At 43.5% G+C, this 21,253-nt stretch overlaps 1 protein-coding gene across 2 annotated transcripts in view; it reads left to right on the forward strand.

Moving 5' to 3' along the window:
- The window catches only part of ADGRD1 (adhesion G protein-coupled receptor D1), a 1,174,499-nt gene that overhangs the window by 10,462 nt on the left and 1,142,784 nt on the right, over nucleotides 1-21,253 (forward strand). For both annotated transcript variants that reach the window (XM_077293307.1, XM_077293306.1), the window contains exon 2: nucleotides 1,973-2,009. In XM_077293307.1, coding sequence (XP_077149422.1) covers nucleotides 1,973-2,009 — 37 coding nt within the window. The remainder of the gene's footprint in view (nucleotides 1-1,972; nucleotides 2,010-21,253) is intronic.

The raw sequence follows: 21,253 nt of genomic DNA on the forward strand, positions 1-21,253 counted from the left end.
TTGCACATCCTGGGGGACACATAGCGACCCTCGCATATAACACTGGTCATTGTCTCACACCCCTTACCAGCCTGAAAATATCTGCTCCCAGCTGTCTGCTTTAGCTTGTCTGGTTGTCAAAAATGGGGGGGACCCACACCATTTTTTAAATTATTTATTGAAATAATAATAATAATAATAATAATAATAAAGTCATGTGACCACTCTATTCTTGATAACCAGCCTTGCTAAATCTGACAGCTGAGGGTTGAAACCCTCAGCTGTAAGTTTTACCTGGCTAGTTATCAAAAATACAGGGGAACCAATTCCATTTTTAAAAAACATTCATTCATAGAGTGTAGGTGCCAGCTGATAAATACACTCATCAATGGCGCCTGCTGTCACTGTTATCAGCGACAGCAGGTTTAGGCTGATGGGAGTAGTAGTCCCATCAACCAACGCCTGTGACCAGAGGTAAACTGTTTTCTTATTACAACTCTGTTCTCAATAATGGAGGGATTTTTTTTATGTGTTCTTGTCCTTGTTAAAGCTACCAGTGACCCTATGATCTCAGAGTGGTCCAATACCTAGTCACTGAGCTTTAGTCCACCTGCATTTCTCCCAATGCTTCCTCTTCTAGGAGCTTTGGAGAGCGCTCAGTTCGTACTAGTGGTGTAACCATACCAGTGTGAACTGAGCGCTTTCCAAAGCTCCTGGAAGAGGAAGCATTGCCTCCATGATTGGAAGATAGAGTCTAAAAAAGCCCCAATGGCCAGTGTGAAATTTGCAAGATTCCTTTTTTTTATTTTTATAAAGATTGTTACATGCAAAAAAAAATATTGCCAGAAATGTTACAGAAATACATTTAATACTAAATCTGATTTAAGCGATGCTATCATTTTCTGATAACACATTCCCTTTACAGGTTTCTTGAGTGTAATCAGTAGTCTCAAAACAGAAATATAAATGTGGCACAAGCCACTTGCAACATTTTTCATGTGACTCAGCAAAATAGTTTTTTTCTGCAAAAGATACCTTTGGAGGGGTTTTTCTTGAAGCATCTTTTCTGATGCTTTTTGTGATGGTTTTGTTGATGGTATTTTTTTTAATTAATTCCACTTGGAAGCTGCCAGAAGAATATGCAAATCACTTGTTTCAACTGATTTCCAGTTTCGGAATTCTGTAGCGGTTAAAATAAGTCGGAACATATGCACAGTGTTTTTATATCACAGTGCATATAGTCATTTTTAGGCATTTTTTTTAGCACTATTTGAGGTAGCAGGTGGAATCTGCCTGAAAAAAAGTTGTGTGCATTTAGCCTTATGGATTATATACAAAACTTTAAACCAAACACAGAATTCCTTGTAATATCACTTTTTTGTCCAGTTAAACAACTGCAGGAAAGATCTAGTCCAACTTCTGGCCCAACCCATAAGATGCAGGTCCAATAAAATTAATCCTTGATATTCATAATGAATGTCCTTACTAAATTTCACTTGTTTGTTACAAATCCTATGGGGTTGAAGGCTTCCACATTTGTTCTGTTCATTGAACTTTTCAGCCTTTGAAAACCCATTTCCCTCTCACACTTAACAGAAACAATTCCAGCTGTAATATGCAGTGATTAATCATAGGAAAAAGAGCAAGAGGAAGTTTAAGAAGTGGCTATCGAGCCCTGATATATCGCAGTTTCCCCGGAAGAATCATGTTATTCTCAAAAGCATATTCTTTACAAAATGAGTATATTTGTGACTCTGTGGCCACGAGCTGTTTGTTACCATCATTTCACCTATTTGCTACCAAAATTATATTCCTGCCTTATGATTAAATATAGATATAGATTGTGTCATTGAATGTGTATTTCTTACCTAGTTGGTAGAAACCTTCCTGGAAAAGCTACACTTACTGTGTGACTATTAATAACTATTATTGGACCTTTTGCTCTTTATATTATATGATTAATGTCAACATTGAAGCCTTTTGTCTATTACAGGTTCATGGGAATTACACCAAGCCGCAAGTCCATCCAGGTGAGCACTCTTTTGTATCTATAATGTTTGTTAAGAAATATATAGTAGTGTGCAAACATTTTGGACAGGTGAGAAATAAGTGCTGCACAGTTAGAAATGCCTTCGAAAATAGAAGAAGTGTTAATGGTTTAACTATATCATATATCAATGAACAAAATGCAAAGTGAATGAACAAACGAGAACTCTAAATCCAATAAATATTTGGTGTGACCACCCTTTGCCTTAGGCCGGTGTCACACTTAAGGTATTAAAAATCGGTCCAATTCTTTTGGTCGAGAGTCACACGAGTGTTCTCCGTATGGTCATCCGTGTATAATACGTTTGCAATGCGATGATGCGATTTCCTCGCATCTATGTATCCATATGACATCCGTATGCAATCCGTATGCAAATCGATTTTAGCATGAGCTTTTACATACAGCAGTTCTCTGTCATTGTTTTAAAACAAAATATTCTTCAAAACACATCTATATATATAATTGTCTAAGGGTTTTTCTGTCTCTCTATCCTGGAAATCCCACGTCTCTGATTGGTCGAGGCCGCCAGGCCTCGACCAATCAGAGACGGGCACAGCATGGCGACGATGATGTCATAAAGGTTGTCTCGACCAATCAGCGACGGGCACAGTCTGCCGCGAATTCGCCTCGACCAATCAGCGACGGGCACAGTATCGACGTAGATGTCATAATGGTTGCCATGGCGACGATGATGTCATAAAGGTTGCCTCGACCAATCAGCGACGGGCACAGTCTGCCGCGAATTCTGGAATCATCATTGTCCATATACTACGGGGACATGCATATTCTAGAATACCAGATGCGTTAGAATCGGGCCACAATCTAGTACACATATACACTCACTGGCCACTTTATTAGGTACACCTGTCCAACTTCTTGTTAACACTTAATTTCTAATCAGCCAATCACATGGCGGCAACTCAGTGCATTTAGGCATGTAGACATGGTCAAGACAATCTCCTGCAGTTCAAACCGAGCATCAGTATGGGGAAGAAAGGTGATTTGAGTGCCTTTGAACGTGGCATGGTTGTTGGTGCCAGAAGGGCTGGTCTGTATTTCAGAAACTGCTGATCTACTGGGATTTTCACGCACAACCATCTCTAGGGTTTACAGAGAATGGTCCGAAAAAGAAAAAAAATCCAGCCAGTGAGCGGCAGTTCTGTGGGCGGAAATGCCTTGTTGATGCCAGAGGTCAGAGGAGAATGGGCAGACTGGTTCGAGCTGATAGAAAGGCAACAGTGACTCAAATCACCACCCGTTACAACCAAGGTAGGCCTAAGAGCATCTCTGAACGCACAGTGCGTCGAACTTTGAGGCAGATGGGCTACAGCAGCAGAAGACCACACCGGGTACCACTCCTTTCAGCTAAGAACAGGAAACTGAGGCTACAATTTGTACAAGCTCATCGAAATTGGACAGTAGAAGATTGGAAAAACGTTGCTTGGTCTGATGAGTCTCGATTTCTGCTGCGACATTCGGATGGTAGGGTCAGAATTTGGCATAAACAACATGAAAGCATGGATCCATCCTGCCTTGTATGGAGCATCTTTGGGATGTGCAGCCGACAAATCTGCGGCAACTGTGTGATGCCATCATGTCAATATGGACCAAAATCTCTGAGGAATGCTTCCAGCACCTTGTTGAATCTATGCCACGAAGAATTGAGGCAGTTCTGAAGGCAAAAGGGGGTCCAACCCGTTACTAGCATGGTGTACCTAATAAAGTGGCCGGTGAGTGTATATACACTGCTCAAAAAAATAAAGGGAACACTTAAACAACAGAATATAACTCCAAGTGAATCAAACTTCTGTGAAATCAAACTGTCCACTTAGGAAGCAACACTGTTTGACAATCAATTTCACATGTTGTTCTGCAAATGGAATAGACAACAGATGGAAATTATTGGCAATTATCAAGACACACTAAATAAAGGACTGGTTCTGCAGGTGGGGACCACAGACCACATCTCAGTACCAATGCTTTCTGGCTGATGTTTTGGTCACTTTTGAATGTTTGTTGTGCTTTCACACTCATGGTAGCATGAGATGGACTCTACAACCCACACAAATGGCTCAGGTAGTGCAGCTCATCAAGGATGGCACATCAATGCGAGCTGTGGCAAGAAGGTTTGCTGTTTCTGTCAGCGTAGTGTCCAGAGGCTGGAGGCGCTACCAGGATACAGGCCAGTACACCAGGAGATGTGGAGGGGGCCATAGGAGGGCAATAACCCAGCAGCAGGACTGCTACCTCAGCCTTTGTGCAAGGAGGAATAGGAGGAGCACTGCCATAGCCCTGCAAAATGACCTCCAGCAGGCTACAAATGTGCATGTGTCTGCACATGTGGTTAGAAACCGACTCCATGAGGATCGTCTGAGTGCCCAACGTCCACAGATGGGGGTTGTGCTCACAGCCCAACACTGTGCAGGATGCTTGGCATTTACCACAGAACACCAGGATTGGCAAATTCGCCACTGGCGCCCTGTGCTCTTCACAGATGAAAGCAGGTTCACACTGAGCACATGTGACAGATGTGACAGAGTCTGGAGACGCCGTGGAGAGCGATCTGCTGCCTGCAACATCCTTCAGCATGACCAGTTTGGCAGTGGGTCAGTAATGGTGTGGGGTGGCATTTCTTTGGAGGGCCACACAGCCCTCCATGTGCTCGCTAGAAGTAGCCTGACGGCCGTTGTCTGCCTTCTTCCCCACGTTCCTCCTGCACCTGCTTGCCCCATGAACTTTGTCCATATACCTACCATTGTTGAATAAAGGACTTCGTTTTCACAGCTCACGGATGAGTGCTTCTTTTCTTTTCTTCTGTGTATGCTTCAACAATATACCATACCTGTCCATCGCTGTGTCCCACGCAGTAATCCATATCTGGGGAATATACAGTTTTCAATCAGGACAGTGCCAAGATACGATACGATGCGATGCGATACGATACGATACACTTTATTGATCCCTTGGGAAATTATGGTATCACAGCAGCACAACTTAAATCATAAAAATCATAAAATGAATTACATAATTGACATGACAATGGAGTTGACAGAAGAACATTATACATTAGAATAGATGCGACCGTCCCGGCTGAAAACTACTGGTTTGAATGAGGAGATGCTGGGAGCAGAGCTTTAGTGACTAGCGATGACATCACTGAAGCTGCGCTACCTCACAGCCTGACGTGCGCTGAACTCTGGAGCATGGGGAAATACAAGTTCATTTATCCATGCTCCAGAGTTCAGCGCAGTTCAGCAGTGCCATCAGCTCAGTACTGACAGAAACCATTGGGACCCAATTACACCCATCTACAGTTTGTATAAGTATGGCCAAAAGAGGTTTTCATGAAAGAATTGTGGCCAAAAAAACACATCTTTTATATGGAAACAAGGCCAAGCAATGCAACTGTATATGAAAACATAGAAACTGGTGTGGGGAAAATGCAGCAAGTGATCACATATTACCACCACATAGTGACTGAATACTACAATATTAATCAGTAATAGAAAAGTACAAAACTAATATTACCATAAGTGCCATAATATACAGGAGCTCTGTATGTAGTATACGGAGTATAGTGTCAGTGCACAGGTAATACAGTGATCACCAGTGACATAATACACAGTACACAGGAGCGCTGTATATTTTACATAGTATATAATGTCAGTATACACAGGTAACATACTGACTCACCAGTGACATTATATACAGGAGCTCTGTATATAGTGTGTATAACATAAGTGCACATGTAAAACACTGACTCACCAGTGATATCTATTTTAAGATATTCATCTTCTCTTTTCTTCTTCATCCAGTGCAGACCAACATCAATTCTTCCTGCCAGGACTCATCTCTGCAAAAAATAACACAGTTACCTAGAGCACATTCCCCAACTTCTACACTAGGCCAGATGAAGAAAAAAAGCGACAGTGTCATCCTGCACAGTAACAGGACCTCTACCCTCCAACTGAAAACAGTATCCTCAAAAATAAAATATAGCACATCAATAATAATATCCCTTAATAAGCCCCTACAGTAATAATGTCTCACATCCTGGCACCTTCCTATAATAACATCCCACATCCTGGCCCTCATGTGTCTCATTCCTGGCCCTCGTGAGTCTCCATCCTGCTCCCATATGTCCTCTCAACATGGCCCCATGTGCCCCCCCATCCTGCCCCCCATATGTCTCTATCCTTCCACCCATATGTCTCCATCCTGCTCCCCATATGTCCTCTTATCCTGGTCCCACATATCTCAATCCTGCCTCCCCATATATCCTCCCATCCTGACCCCATCTGTCTCCATCCTACCCCCCCATATTTCTCGATCCTCCCTCCCTATATGTCTCCATCCTGGCCCCCATTTGTCCTCCCATCTTGGCACCATAAGTCTCCATCCTGCCCCCCATATGTCCTTCCATCCTGGCCCCATATGTCTCCATCCTACCCCATCCCATGTGTCTCCATCCTGCAACTCCCATATGTCTCCATCCTGCCAAAAATATATGTCTCCATTCTTCCCCATATGTCTTCATCCTGCCCTATATATGTCTCCATCCTGCACTCCCCATGTCTCCATCCTGCCCACATATATGTCCACTCATCCTGCCCCCCATATGTCTCCATTCTGCCCCCCATATGTCTCCATCTTGCCCTCCATATATGTCCTCTGATCCTGGCCCCCTATGTCTCCATCCTGACCCCATAAATGTCCTCTCATCCTGGACCCATGTGGCTCCATCCTGCCTCCCATATGTCTCCATCCTCCCGTCATATATTTCCTTTCTTTCTTGTCCCATATGCCACCATCATGCTACTCCCCATATGAAATGCCCCTACATATGTCACCTTATCCCCACCCCATATCTCTCCATCCTGCCCCTGTATACAGGTGCTTCTCACAAAATTAGAATATCATTAAAAAGTTAATTTATTTCAGTTCTTCAATACAAAACGTGAAACTCATATATTATATAGAGTCATTACAGAGTGATCTATTTCAAGTGTTTATGTTAAATTTGATGATTATTGCTTACAGCCAATGAAAACCCAAAAGTCATTATCTCAGTAAATTAGAATAATTTAGATAATGACTCCAAACATACAGCTCCTGTCATTCAAGGGGATCTGTTTGCAGGATTTCACCCTTAAATTATTTATATGTGCATATAGCTCTTTCAAAACCAAGCCCAGCAATACATTTACACAGACTGTTTGTTCCGTGTTACTGAAAAATCAGTGTATAACTTTATATGCAAATGATACTGAAGGGTTATGGTAGATCTGAAGTTTCACTCATTTCCCTGCCTAACATTGCTGCCTCCTGCTTGTATTACTTTATGTGGTAATAACTCTGGAATGCTTCAACATATCCCACTGATTTTGAGATTCGTGACACATTGTACTTTATGAAAATGGTAATCTTATGTTGATATTTTCTACGTTTATTTATAAAAATATCAGAAAATATTTTTGCAAAATTTTTTTAAAAATAGCAATTTTCAAACTTTGAATGATTATCCCTTAACTCCAGATAGTCATGTCATCGAAAACATTAATAAATAACATTTCCCTCATGTCAGCACCATTTATAAAATGTTACTTTATTTTGTTAGCTTTTTGTTACAAATCCTTATTCTATAGATTCTGTTCAACACTAAACTTTATCAGCATGCACAAGAGACAAATCTAGCATGCCAAAACTGCAGGAAAAACACACACAAAACTGCAGCAAAAAAACGCAAGAAAAACCAAGGAGAACATGCTGCAAAAACGCCTAGTGTGAACTTAGCATTATGCAGCATTTTCAGTGACAAACATTATGAGCATTGGATTAATTATAAATACTTAGTATGGTACTGTCTTAAAAGTCATTTTGGAATGTTTGGCCAAAAAGTCAGGGCAGCACGGTGGCTCAGTGGTTAGCACTGCACCCTTGCTGCACTGGGGTCCTGGATTCAAATCCCACCAAGGACACCATCTGCAAGTGTTTGCATGAGTTTCTTTCGGGTACTCTGGTTTCCCACACTCCAAAGACATACTGATAGGGAATTTAGATTGTGAGCCCCATTGGGGACAGTTATGATAATGTAAGTAAAATGCTGCGGAATAAAATAGCGCTATATAAGCAAAAGCATAATAATCAAAAAAGGTGCAAATGATACACCTGACACAGGCAGTTGTAGTTGAATACACTGAACATATTCATATACATAGCGGTTTATCAATCACTGTAAGGGTACCATCTCACAGTGGCACTTTTGTCGCTACGACGGTACGATCCGTGACGTTCCAGCGATATCCATACGATATCGCTGTGTCTGACACGCAGCAGCGATCAGGGACCCTGCTGAGAATCGTACGTCGTAGCAGATCGTTTGGAACTTTCTTTCGTCGCTGGATCTCCCGCTGTCATCATTGGATCGGTGTGTGTGACACCGATCCAACGATGCGTTCGCTTGTAACCAGGGTAAACATCGGGTTACTAAGCGCAGGGCCGTGCTTAGTAACCCGATGTTTACCCTGGTTACCGTCGTAAATGTAAAAACAAACAAACAGTACATACTCACATTCCGGTGTCCGTCAGGTCCCTTGCCGTCTGCTTCCCGCACTGACTGACTCCCGGCCGTAAAGTGAAAGCAGAGCACAGCGGTGACGTCACCGCTGTGATCTGCTTTCACTTTATGGCCAGGAGTCAGTCAGTGCGGGAAGCAGACGGCAAGGGACCTGACGGACACCGGAATGTGAGTATGTACTGTTTGTTTTTTTTTACATTTAGACGGTAACCAGGGTAAACATCGGTTTACTAAGCTCGGCCCTGCGCTTAGTAACCCGATGTTTACCCTGGTTACCCGGGGACCTCGGCATCGTTGGTCGCTGGAGAGCTGTCTGTGTGACAGCTCTCCAGCAACCACACAACGACTTACCAACGATCACAGCCAGGTCGTATCGCTGGTCGTGATCGTTGGTAAATCGTTTTGTGAGACGGTACCCTTAGGAGTTAGGAGGTGTGAAGTGCTGATTTCACTTAACTCGCCAACTATGGGGGCAATTAATAAGTATTTTTGTGTAGCTCCAAAGTTGTGCAAAAACATTGGGATATTTGGAGCTTACACTCCAGCTCCAAATAGCTTCGCCAATATGGACGTGGCATGGGGGGCGAGGCATTGCCTTGTCTGCTGTCAAAGTTCATGATAAGTTACGCCACTAACGTACTGTACCTGACTTCAGTACATTTCTGGCAGTTGTGGCTCTTCATTGGTATATAGTTTTGTAGGTAACGATTCAGTATAACCTGTGCTTTCATCATTTAAACCTCTTCTTATTTATCTTGGATTTTCGGTTATGATTAGTAATGAGTGAGTATGCTTGTTACTCGGGTTTTCTGAGCATGCTCGGATTATCTCCGAGTATCTTGGGCGTGCTCGTAGGTTATGTTTGTGTCGCCACAGCTGCATGACTTGCGGATGGTTGACAACCTGAACACATGCAGGGATTGCCTGTTTGTTAGGGAATTCCCACATGTATTCAGGCTGTCTAGCAGCTGCAAATCATACAGCTGCGGTGACTCAAACATAATCTACAAGCACGCCCAAGATACTCAGAGAACACCCGAGCATGCTCGGAAAACCCGACTGATGAGCACAGTCGCTCATCACTAGTTATGATACATGAACCTCATCGGTCTTGATGAATCAGGAGCTTTGTCTTATTACAAATCAGCCTTTGACCTTGGTTAGTAATCCCAGAAACATGTTATAGTTTTTAATGAACAACGTAAAATGATTTACCTGAAAGGTCCTATTTCTACTTAATGCCAGGCTATATTGCCACTGGAAATGCTTTTCATGTACTAATGTCACATGCTAATTTCTCATTTCCATAAACTGTGGCTAAGACACCTTATTTCTGGAGCTTCAGTAGTAGACATTAATAAAGAGTTAAATGTAATCAAGCATATGCTGAACTCTTAACAGTGAGGTCAGCCGCAGATATTACATTTTGTTCTGGACTGTATTTTACACCTAGTCGATCATAAAGTATATGCTGATCCTTTCTCTGATGTGTGCAATATGAAAATGCAATGTGCTAAGTGGTTGTGGGCCAGTCAACCAAAAAGAGTAGACCGATAAGCAAATTGTAACCTCCAATGCCTCTGAAACCCAAGAATAGATTACATTGCATATTGTTTGCTTCACAATATGGAGCACACATGCTAAACCCCATAAATGAATACCAATAACACTTTAACTGCCAAAGTTATTTCTTTGTATGCCAGACTTTATTGAAAAGTTCCTAATAATATAGTACAAGACGTGACACCGAACTCCCTGAGCTGAGGCCTACTTACCCCCAACTTCCAGCCTTGTATTAGGCCGATTGTGCCAGTCAGGACAGAGCCAGAGAATCGTTCACATTACACCCGTTCCAGGGACAGTCTGTGCGGATTGTGTCCTTCTGCCTGCGAGCTCCTCCTGCCACAGATCTGGTCTACGTTCTGGTTTTCTTCAATTAATGACCACTTCCAGATACTGACTAAGCTCTGGCCTAATCATCTCACACACTGTATGGTTTCTCACTACACTTTCACACATAGCAGTTTTTGGAGAACCGCAACTTCAGGTTTCGTTACAATTTTGGAGCCCAGTTTGATATCACAGTGCTTCTGACCATATTCTGCATCTGGTCCTGCACATGGAAATTTACTACATGCAGACTGATCCTCAGTGTTGTGCCTGCTACAAGACCCTTGACCACAAATGTGTCCTATATTTCAGCACTGATTTTTTGTTATCAGATTTCAGTAGATAGTAGATTTTAAACTGTATGAAGTAATTTAAATCATACAAGGAAAACTTACAGTTCACCTAAGTGATCGCTATTCTAACTTTATACAGTATATGCCAGATATTGAATTCTAATAATGTCTTTTAGGTGGCACAATTACATTTTTTTTTAAAGAAGATTAAATGTGCTGCACGGCATATGCTAATGAGGCAGGACTAGTTTGCCGATACATCCCTAGTCCTAGACTAGCCCTGTCACGGATCCTCTAATCACACCTCTTAGTAGGACTCACGGAAATCTCACACATGGGTTTAATATCCAGCAGTCCTACAAGATGGTGATTGTATTGACAATGCTACTCACTCCCAGAGAGGTGTGACTAGAGGTTGCACAACTGCTCTGAGGGTTAGTGACCCACCACTGGACTAGTGCCCCCTCATTAGCATATAGTGAGCAGTGCATCAAAACTTCCGTTTTGAAAGATAAAAAACTTTATTGTGCCACTTAAAAGACCTAATTGGAATAGAGGATATGAAATATATAATGCTATAGTTGCGGTCTTGGACAGTGACAGTTTACCTTTAACTTGTCAAAAACTTTAACGCCCCCAAAATCATTTATATGAAGTCTGTAGTCTTTTAAAAGGTAAGACAGTTGATATTTGTATGAGCCCAAAGCACTGTTCCAGATGACTGAGAAACGCGTTTTGAGGTTGTGTCTGTAAGTGCATTGGGGTGTAACGATGCACTTCTAGCTTCTCAGCCTCACGCTGTGTTCCCTCCCTAGAAGCACCCTCCCCTGGCTGACTGAAAGATCAATGGCCATGCACCACACCAAACTACCTGTGAATCAGCCGGAGGAGGGTGCTTCTAGTTCTGGAATACAGCGTGAGGCTGGGAAGCTGAAAGTGCATCGCCACCCCCCATTGCACTTCCAGACACTTATATAACATGATTTCCCGCTGCTGGAGCAGTGCTTTGGGGTCAAAAAGGTGGATACTTTATAGGGCTTTAGGTGGGGGTTAAAAGTTTCTGGCAGGTTCCCTTTAAGAGGTTTTTGTTGTCATCCTCTATAGTAACTCTAACCCTCTTTCTAGAAATTAAGACCCTAAGAAATTCCCATCTCAAGGGTTGCTAAGCAACAACTTCCTGAAAATGCTGAGAAAAGTAGCTGTAATAAAATCAATACACTGTTGTCTTGTTTCTTTTTTTTCTATAAAGATATGTAAAAATCTGGCAGTATTTCCACTTCATCCTAAACAAGGGTTGGAAGAGGAAGTTTGCCTTAGCACATTAACATCTGCGTCTGTTTACTGCCAGCAAACGTTAAGGCAAGAAATCCTTTATTATTCAGTTCGGATCCGGCTGCTCTTATGGAGGATGTTATCTAAGGTATCAGACAGGATTTTAAGATGAAAAATTGCTTCCGATATAAGAAACATCTCAGGTTATTCCTGTCTATTGCCAAAATGCTACTTCAGTAGCGCGCAGTGTTGTTCTTATGGCCTGCCATAAGTACGTCAAGGACAAGTAGGGCGACAATTACTGAACAAAACTATTTCCTTTTTTAAGACAAAATAATACAGTTTCATGTGGGCATTATGTCATGTGTATAATGGTAAGTATAAAAGCCTTTACTTCCATTGCATCTTTAAGATTCTGCCTGCGCATTTTACTGATTCACTTATTATAGGATCCAGCATCTGTAAACAGCCCATTGAGAATTTCAGTACAAGTTATATCAGCAATATAGAGTGATGATAGCCCAAATTTTTATTAACGCGCTCCTTGCATTTTATGTAGGAAATCCAGACTAGATTAAATTTTTTTTATGCTAAACCTTGGAAAGTGCCACTGTCAATAGAAACTTGTGTTCTAAAAAGGTATTTATATGGTATGTATGTAAGAATGGCAGACTGTACTGTCACATTCCTACCCCTGAAGCCACAATGTAGCGTGAATAGTGCTATGCGGTTTTTTTTAGATAAATTGTGTTGAGTAAAGGGGTAAACTTGTTTTACTTTCTTCGGTACCATATTGTGTAAAAATGTGTTATAATACAAATCGCCTCATATTGTGATATAGTAATAATAATAATAATAATAATTTTTATTTATATAGCGCCAACATATTCCGCAGCACTTTACAATTAAGCGGGGACATGTACAGACAAATTCAATACAAGTTAAGACAATTTAAACAGTGACATTAGGAGTTGAGGTCCCTGCTCGCAAGCTTACAATCTACAAGGAAATGGGGGGGCACACAATAGGTGAAAAGTGCTTGTTATTTCAGGTCTGGCAATTCTAATAAATAGGGATTTTCATATAAAGCTGCAAGATCCGGTCATCAGCCCGTGTGTTTAAGTGCAATAGTGATGTATCAAGTGCAGTTATGTGCATGGAGGGTGTGGAGACAGATGAATAGTAGGGTGCAGACTCAGAATAATATTTGGAAGGAGGGAACAGGGCAAAGTTAGTTTACTGAGTAGTTGATGTGGTAGGCTTGTTTGAAGAGATGGGTTTTCAAAGCGCGCTTGAATAGGTCGGGGCTAGGTATCAGTCTGATCGTCTGGGGAAGTGCATTCTAGAGAGCTGGCGCAGCACGAGAGAAGTCTTGGAGATGGAGGTGCGAGGTTCGGATTACGGGGGATGTTAGCCTTAGGTCATTTGTAGAACGGAGGGCACCTGTAGGGCGATAGACAGAGATGAGAGAGGAGATATAAGGCGGTGCAGAACTGTGGAGAGCTTTGTGGGTGAGAGAAGAGTTTATACTGGACCCTGTAGCGAATGGGTAGCCAGTGTAATGGCTGGCACAAGATGGAGGCATCGGTGAAGCGGTTGGACAGAAATATGACCCTGGCTGCCGCATTCAAGATGGATTGGAGAGGAGAAAGTTTGGTAAGAGGGAGACCGATCAGAAGAGAGTTGCAGTAGTCCAGACGAGAATGAATAAGAGCGACAGTAAGGGTACCGTCACACAGTGGCACTTTTGTCGCTACGACGGTAAGATCCGTGACATTCCAGCGATATCCATACGATATCGCTGTGTCTGACACGCAGCAGCGATCAGGGACCCTGCTGAGAATCGTACGTCGTAGCAGATCGTTTGGAACTTTCTTTCGTCGCTTGTAACCAGGGTAAACATCGGGTTACTAAGCGCAGGGCCGCGCTTAGTAACCCGATGTTTACCGTGGTTACCAGCGTAAAAGTAAAAAAAACCAAACAGTACATACTTACATTCCGGTGTCTGTCCCCCGGCGTTCTGCTTCTCTGCACTGTGAGCGCCGGCCGGCCGGAAAGCGAGCACAGCGGTGACGCGGTGACGTCACCTCTGTGCTTTCCGGCTGGCGCAGACACAGTGGAGAGAAGCAGAACGCCGGGGGACAGACAGCGGAATGTAAGTATGTACTGTTTGTTTTTTTTTACTTTTACGCTGGTAACCATGGTAAACATTGGGTTACTAAGCGCGGCCCTGCGCTTAGTAACCCGATGTTTACCCTGGTTACCCGGGGCCTTCGGCATCGTTGGTCGCTGGAGAGCTGACTGTGTGACAGCTCTCCAGCGACCACATAACCACTTACCAACGATCACGGCCAGGTCGTATCGCTGGTCGTGATCGTTGGTAAATCGTTATGTGAGACGGTACCCTAAGAGTCTTAGCAGTTTCAAAGGTGAGAAAAGGTCAGATTCTGGAGATGTTTTTAAGATGCAGGTGACAAGAGCGAGTGAGTGATCGGATATAGGGAGTAAAGGAAAGATCGGTGTGGATTATGACCCCAAGACAGCGGGCATGCTGCTTGGGAGTTATGGTTGAGCCCTCCAGGGTAATTTCGATGTTGGGTAGAGTGAGGTTAGTAGAAGGGAGAAACACAAGAAGTTCCGTTTTGGAGAGATTTAGTTTCAGACAGAGGGAGGACATGATGTTAGAGACAGCAGACAGACAATCCTTGGTATTTTGAATTAGGGTAGGGGTGATGACAGGGGAAGAAGTGTATAATTGGGTGTCATCAGCATAGAGATGATACTGGAACCCAAATCTGCTGATTGTTTGTCCAATAGGGGCCGTGTATAGAGAGAAGAGGAGGGGGCCTAGGACTGAGCCCTGCGGAACCCCGATAGTATGGGGACATGGAGAGGAAGAGGAGCCGGCAAAAGATACAGTGAAGGAGCGGTCAGAGAGGTAGGAGGAGAACCAGGAGAGGGCTGTGTCCTTGAGGTCTATGGAGTGGAGCATAGTGAGAAGGAGCTGGTGATCCACAGTGTCAAATGAGGCAGAGAGATCCAGGAGAATCAGCAGAGAGAAATGACCTTTGGATTTAGCTGTTATTAGATCATTAGAGGCTTTAGTGAGGGCAGTTTCAGTGGAGTGTAAAGAGCGGAAACCAGATTGTAAGGGGTCAAGAAGACAGTTATCCGAGAGATAGCGGATTAGACGGGAGTGGACCAAGAGTTCCAGGAGTTTAGAGATGAAGGAAAGGTTAGAGACAGGTCTGTAGTTAGCAATGCAGTTCTGGTCCAGGGATGGCTTTTTAAGTAAAGGGGTTATGATGGCATGTTTAAATGAGGAGGGAAAGATACCTGAAGAAAGAGAGAGGTTAAATATTTTAGTCAGGTGAGTGGTAACCACTGGTGAGAGAGACTGCAGGAGAGGTGAAGGAATGGGGTCACTGTTGCAGGTTGTAGGCCGAGCAGAAGCGAGGAGCTTGGAAACTTCTTCTTCTGAGACAGGCTCAAAGATGTCTAGTGAGCTTGAGGTGTGGCAGGGAAGGGGATCCAGGCACTTAGGAGATTGGGCTGAGATATCCTGATGGATGTGGTTGATTTTTTCTAGGAAGTAAGTGGCCAGATCCTCACCACTGAGATTGGTGATGGGGGCCTGTACTTTAGGTTTCAGGAGGGAGTTTAAGGTTTCAAAAAGTCGTTTTGGGTTGTTGGATAGTGAGGTGATGAGGGTGGTGAAGTAGGATTGTTTGGCCAGATAAAGGGCAGAGTTATAGGTTTTGAGCATGATCTTATAGTGGATGAAGTCTTCTGCTAAGAGAGATTTTCTCCACTGCCGCTCTGCACACCTTGAACAGCGCTGAAGAAAGCGTGTTTGCATAGTGTGCCAGGGCTGCCGTTGTCTGTGTCAGGTCTTTCTGTGTGTAGAAGGTGCTGCTTCATCTAGGGCATTCTTCAGTGTATTATTGAAGTGTGACAATGCTAAGTCTGGACAGGAGAGGGAGGAGATGGGGCTAAAGATGTGTGGAGATTGTCCATAAGCTGCTGGGTATTAATGGAACGTGTATTCCGATAAGTGTGGTAAGTGGGGGTGTCCCGAATGAGGAGACAATTATTGACAGAGAAGGAAAGAAGGTTGTGGTCCGAAAGCGGGAGAGGGGAGTTAGTAAAGTCGTGCAGCGATCCGGGACAGGAGAAAACCAGGTCCAGAGTATTCCTGTCCTCATGCGTAGGAGAATTAGTAAACTGTGAGAGGCCGAATGAAGAAGTTAGAGAAAGAAGATGAGAGGCAGATTGGGAGAGGGGATCATTGATGGGGATGTTAAAGTCTCCCATGATGAGGGTGGGGATGTCACAGGATGTATTAAGTATAGAGTAAGTCATAGGTTAAGATGTAGAACATAAGATAGTATGCAGTAAGGAATAAGTATAAGAGTGTGAGAAACATTTTAAGTGTATAAAATGCAATGCATAAAGTTTGTGAGCTACAGACTGTAGGGACAGATATAAAGTTTGGGATTAGCCCATAGTGGGAGAGCCAGGGCCCATGTAAAAGGGAATGATTCCTGATAGTTGTTTAGATAGGAAGTTTGTTAACTGAGGTGAAAGGATCAAGTTCAAGGTGCAGTGGGCTGATGGCAAAAAGTAAGAATCTAATGTTATGGGCAACACGAGGCCTTATAAAATCCCCTGCGGATATTGCTGCCATGTTCGGAGCTCAAAGCTCGATGCAGGTGCTACAAAGAGCATCTCATCTCCTGGTGTAAAGAGGAAGATGGACATGGAACCGCATGTAGGGGAGATAATGGATCTCCGGTGTACTGCGAAACTGCCCTGCAAATCCCTGGGACTGACAGGATCAGTGATCTTAGGGATAGTCTGGAAAGAATGGATAGAAATGCTGAAAATGTACTGTAATAAGGAAACAAGGAATGAGAAGTGTTGTGACTGCGTGTTACAATCTGATGAACTTGAACTGTCCAGTAAACTCCTGTGTGTTGAAACGAACTGGATGTCCCATGACTTATGTGCGTCGTCTCCTGAAGATGGAGGTCTGGAGACAGTAGAGGTCTGCGGCCTACAAACAATGAGTGTAGCGCACCCCACACTTGCCAGCACATTGGGCCTGAAACATGATTTTTCTGTAAATTTCCAGGGCGTTATGAAGCAACAACTCTATGGCTACTGCTCTCGGCAAATCTACATTTATACAAAGGGTCTAGATGGTATACAGTGCCCACTTTAAATCAGGAGTTCAGGGATTTTGTTCACTATTTTTACAGTCCAGAAAATCCTGACTGGAGGCTGAGGACTGACAGGATTCTCTTTTTGATACTTGTTATTTTGACCTTTTAATGACAATTCATACATGCTATAATCTCAGGATGACCCCATGTTCATATACCCTATTACAATATATTTGGAATTCATAGAGAGGGCTCCACCTTTGATGAGACAGAATGGCTTCAGAATGGCTTCAGAATGGCTGGATGGTCGTTCAGTTAAATGGCAGCCACTTAAAGGGAACCTGTCAGCAGGATTGTGCACAGTAACCTGCAGACAGTGTCAGGTCGGCGCCGTTATACTGATTAAAATGATACCTTTGGTTGATGAAATCCGTCTTGTGGTTGTTGTTTAATCTTTATTTTCAGTTTTGAGTTAATGATATGCTCGTGCTGCGGGGCGGCCTGTGGGGTCTTCATGTGGTGCTCTGCTTATATATTCATAATGCAGACTGCTGACAGGTCACTGATCCCTCACTGACCTACCCCCTAGTATACATAATGACTATCTCTACATACTTAAGGAAAAAAAAAACATTCTGCAGGCAGGTGTGAGCCATGGTACCTGCACTGTAGCATAATCGCATGGTTACTGTGCCAAGAATAACTGTTCTTTATGTTATTCAGCTAGAAAAAGAAAAAATCAGTTTGAAAATGGCGCCCGCTGCACCTGCGCAGTAGCAGCTATCGGTGTATATAGCTGTGATCTGATAGCTGCTACTGTGCATGCGCCAGCGGCACCATCTTACTGTAGAAGAAAAAAAATTCCTCCTCCAATATGGTGTCGCCTGTGCAGTAGCAGCTCTCAGTGGCTTCTGAGCAACTGGTGGGATCCCGGAACCTGTAACCCCACTGATCAAAGTAAATTTAAGGGACTGCAAAATTTTTTTTCTTACCAAAACTTAAATACACTTTAAGGCTACTGATTGATGAAATGAATAATCCTCGTTAATTGCAAGTGTTTTTTTTTCTACAAATTTATATTTGGCTATGGCACATACTTAACTGCAGATTTTCAGTTATATTCGATCTCTGGTGCTTCCTGGTGTCTTCACACATCCAAAGGTACCGTCACACTAAGCGACGCTGCAGCGATACAGACAACGATGCTGATCGCTGCAGCGTTGCTGTTTGGTCGCTGGGGAGCTGTCACACAGACCGCTCTCCAGCGACCAACGATGCCGAGGTCCCCGGGTAACCAGGGTAAACATCGGGTTACTAAGCGCAGGGCCGCACTTAGTAACCCGATGTTTACCCTGGTTACCAGTGTAAAATGTAAAAAAAACAAACAGTACATACTTACATTCGCGTCCCCCGGCGTCCGCTTCCTGCACTGACTGAGCGCCGGCCCTAATAGCAGAGCGGTGACGTCACCGCTGTGCTGTACTTTCACTTTGTGGCCGGCGCTCAGTCAGTGTGGGAAGCGGACGCCGGGGGACGCGAAGGTGAGTATGTAGTTTGTTTTTTTTACATTTTACACTGGTAACCAGGGTAAACATCGGGTTACTAAGCGCGGCACTGCGCTTAGTAACCCGATGTTTACCCTGGTTACCAGTGTAAAACATCGCTGGTATCGTTGCTTTTGGTGTCAAACACGACGATACACGGCGATCTGACGACCAAATAAAGTTCTGAACTTTGTTCAACGACCAGCGACATCACAGCAGGATCCTGATCGCTGCTGCCTGTCAAACACAACGATATCGCTATCCAGGACGCTGCAACATCACGGATCGCTAGCGATATCGTTTAGTGTGACGGTACCTCAAGCTGGAGTCGCAGGGTCATAATCCCCCAATCATTGAAATAGCTGATTCTCCACCTAACGGTACACATAATACCATTACATAAAATCATAATGGTAAAAAGTCAGTATCGCCAGCACCAGCAGCTTCCAGGACTTGTGCAGATCAGTCCCACAAGACACTAATGTGCCCACAGCCTTACTTACCATTCAATGTGCATTGTACAAATGTCTGTTCTGAGCCGTCCGCACTTCACGTTTGATGCGAACATCAATCCCTTGGTTTGTAAATAAATGTTTATTGTTATATTTTTGGAGAAAAATCTTCATACTTAATAGCCCACACTCAAATAATTCCCAATAATGGTAGCTTTGCCGCCTCTTTGTTGTTCTGCGGTAAAAGAATAAAAAGCAAACATTTTATCCAAATAATTATAACTAACCAAAGCGGACAGCCGTCCAAACGTGTTTTCTGTACCCGCATTTATTTTATTATGAATGATTCGGTGTGCTGAATGAAAAGGACCATATCCCGAGAAAATAGTGCACATTTAATTACAGCTCTGCTATTCAGAGCTTGCTGGGTTTTATTCATGGCTGCAGTAACATGAAACCCTGTGATTAAATGAAATATGATTTCCGCAGAGAAGTGTATCAGCACATTCAAGAGCAGCTGCTTCTAATGTTAGTAACAAAGGAAAAAAAGTCTTTTTATCAGGGTGTTTCAGGACAAAGTTTCAGGACAAATAACCTGGATCCATAGAGAATAGCGAACAGTGTATTCAGCATTGTGCTGTGTCTCACGTGCGCGCACATTCTGCTGGAGTGGATTTCTGTACAAAGGATACCGATCGATTGGACAATTCAGGCACCAAAAAAAAAAAGGCGTTTGTCAATCCAAATTTTAAAGCCATTTTCTTCATCATTTTTTAACTCATCGTTACTCACGTCAGTGATGTGTGAAATAAACGTTATGTACTCATCTAAGAAATAGTAATTTAATTTTTAACATAAATTGTTATAGAGAAAAGAGCTAAAAAGTCAGCCATAACACTGAAGGCCCCGACCCCTGAAGTGAGTAGGTGATAATGACAGCTGTCTATGGTTGGGGTACATTGGGCAGCACGCAGATATTCATCTTAAGAAGGAAGGGCTCATTCAGATTTTTTTTTTTTACGTACGTGCTCTATCCGTGCTGTTCACGGGGACATTCATACGTCTGTGATTTTTTGTGTGGAAACGTCCAATGTGTCAGATCAAAATCAGCAATCCAAGTCTATGGGTCTATGAAAAAATCGGACAGCAGTCGGATGACATCTGAGTGCGATCCGATTTACATGGACTGTGTGACAGGAGATGGAAAAACTTAATTTTTTTTCTTTTCAAAAACTGCTGAAAATCAGACTAAACTCTGAAAAAGCACAGTTTGATGAAACTCGGTCTGTTTTCCTCTAATGTGAACCCCCCCTGACATCTGAAAGATCTCTAAGGCCAGTCTTACATGTCCAGATAGTTCCGGTACCGGAGAAAACAGTACCAGAGTTATCCGTGTCCGTGTGCTCACGTGGCACATCAGTGTGGCACACGTGCGGCAGCCCCTATGGGAGGTGGAGCCGCATATTCATCACTGTAATGAGCGGTACCACGTGACCGCTCACACAGGACAAGATGCCGGCGCTGAGAGGAGGCAGCGCGGGAGCTGGGTGAGTATTTATCTGCAAGCGGCCGGGTGCGCAGGGGGTGGGGAGGGGTGGGACGCGGGAGGTGACCCCCAAACTTTATTTTTAACAGAAAAAAACTTGATCTTTCATCCCTTCTCTCCTGCTAGCGCTGCTTTCAGCCGAGCAGGACAGAAGGGATGAATGCCGGCTTCAGCACCACACACAGGGGACAGCACTTAACTGTAGCGCTGTTTCTCCTGCGGCGGTACGTGCACACGGAGGAGAGTGCACACTGTTCTCCGTGTGCACGTGTGCGGGACGCTTTGTGAAAACACGCTGACATGTGCAGAGACACATTTATTTTAATGTGTCTACGTGAGTCAGTGTCTCCGGTACGTGAGGAAACTGTCACCACACGTACCGGAGTCACTGACGTGTGAAACCGGCCTAAGGCTGTGTTCACACTTTGTGGCTGTGTTGTGTTTTTTGGTGCTATTGCAGCGTCGCAGTAAAATCACAATGTTTTTGC

This window comes from Ranitomeya variabilis, chromosome 1, assembly GCF_051348905.1.
Source record: "Ranitomeya variabilis isolate aRanVar5 chromosome 1, aRanVar5.hap1, whole genome shotgun sequence".
Classification (NCBI taxonomy): domain Eukaryota; kingdom Metazoa; phylum Chordata; class Amphibia; order Anura; family Dendrobatidae; genus Ranitomeya; species Ranitomeya variabilis.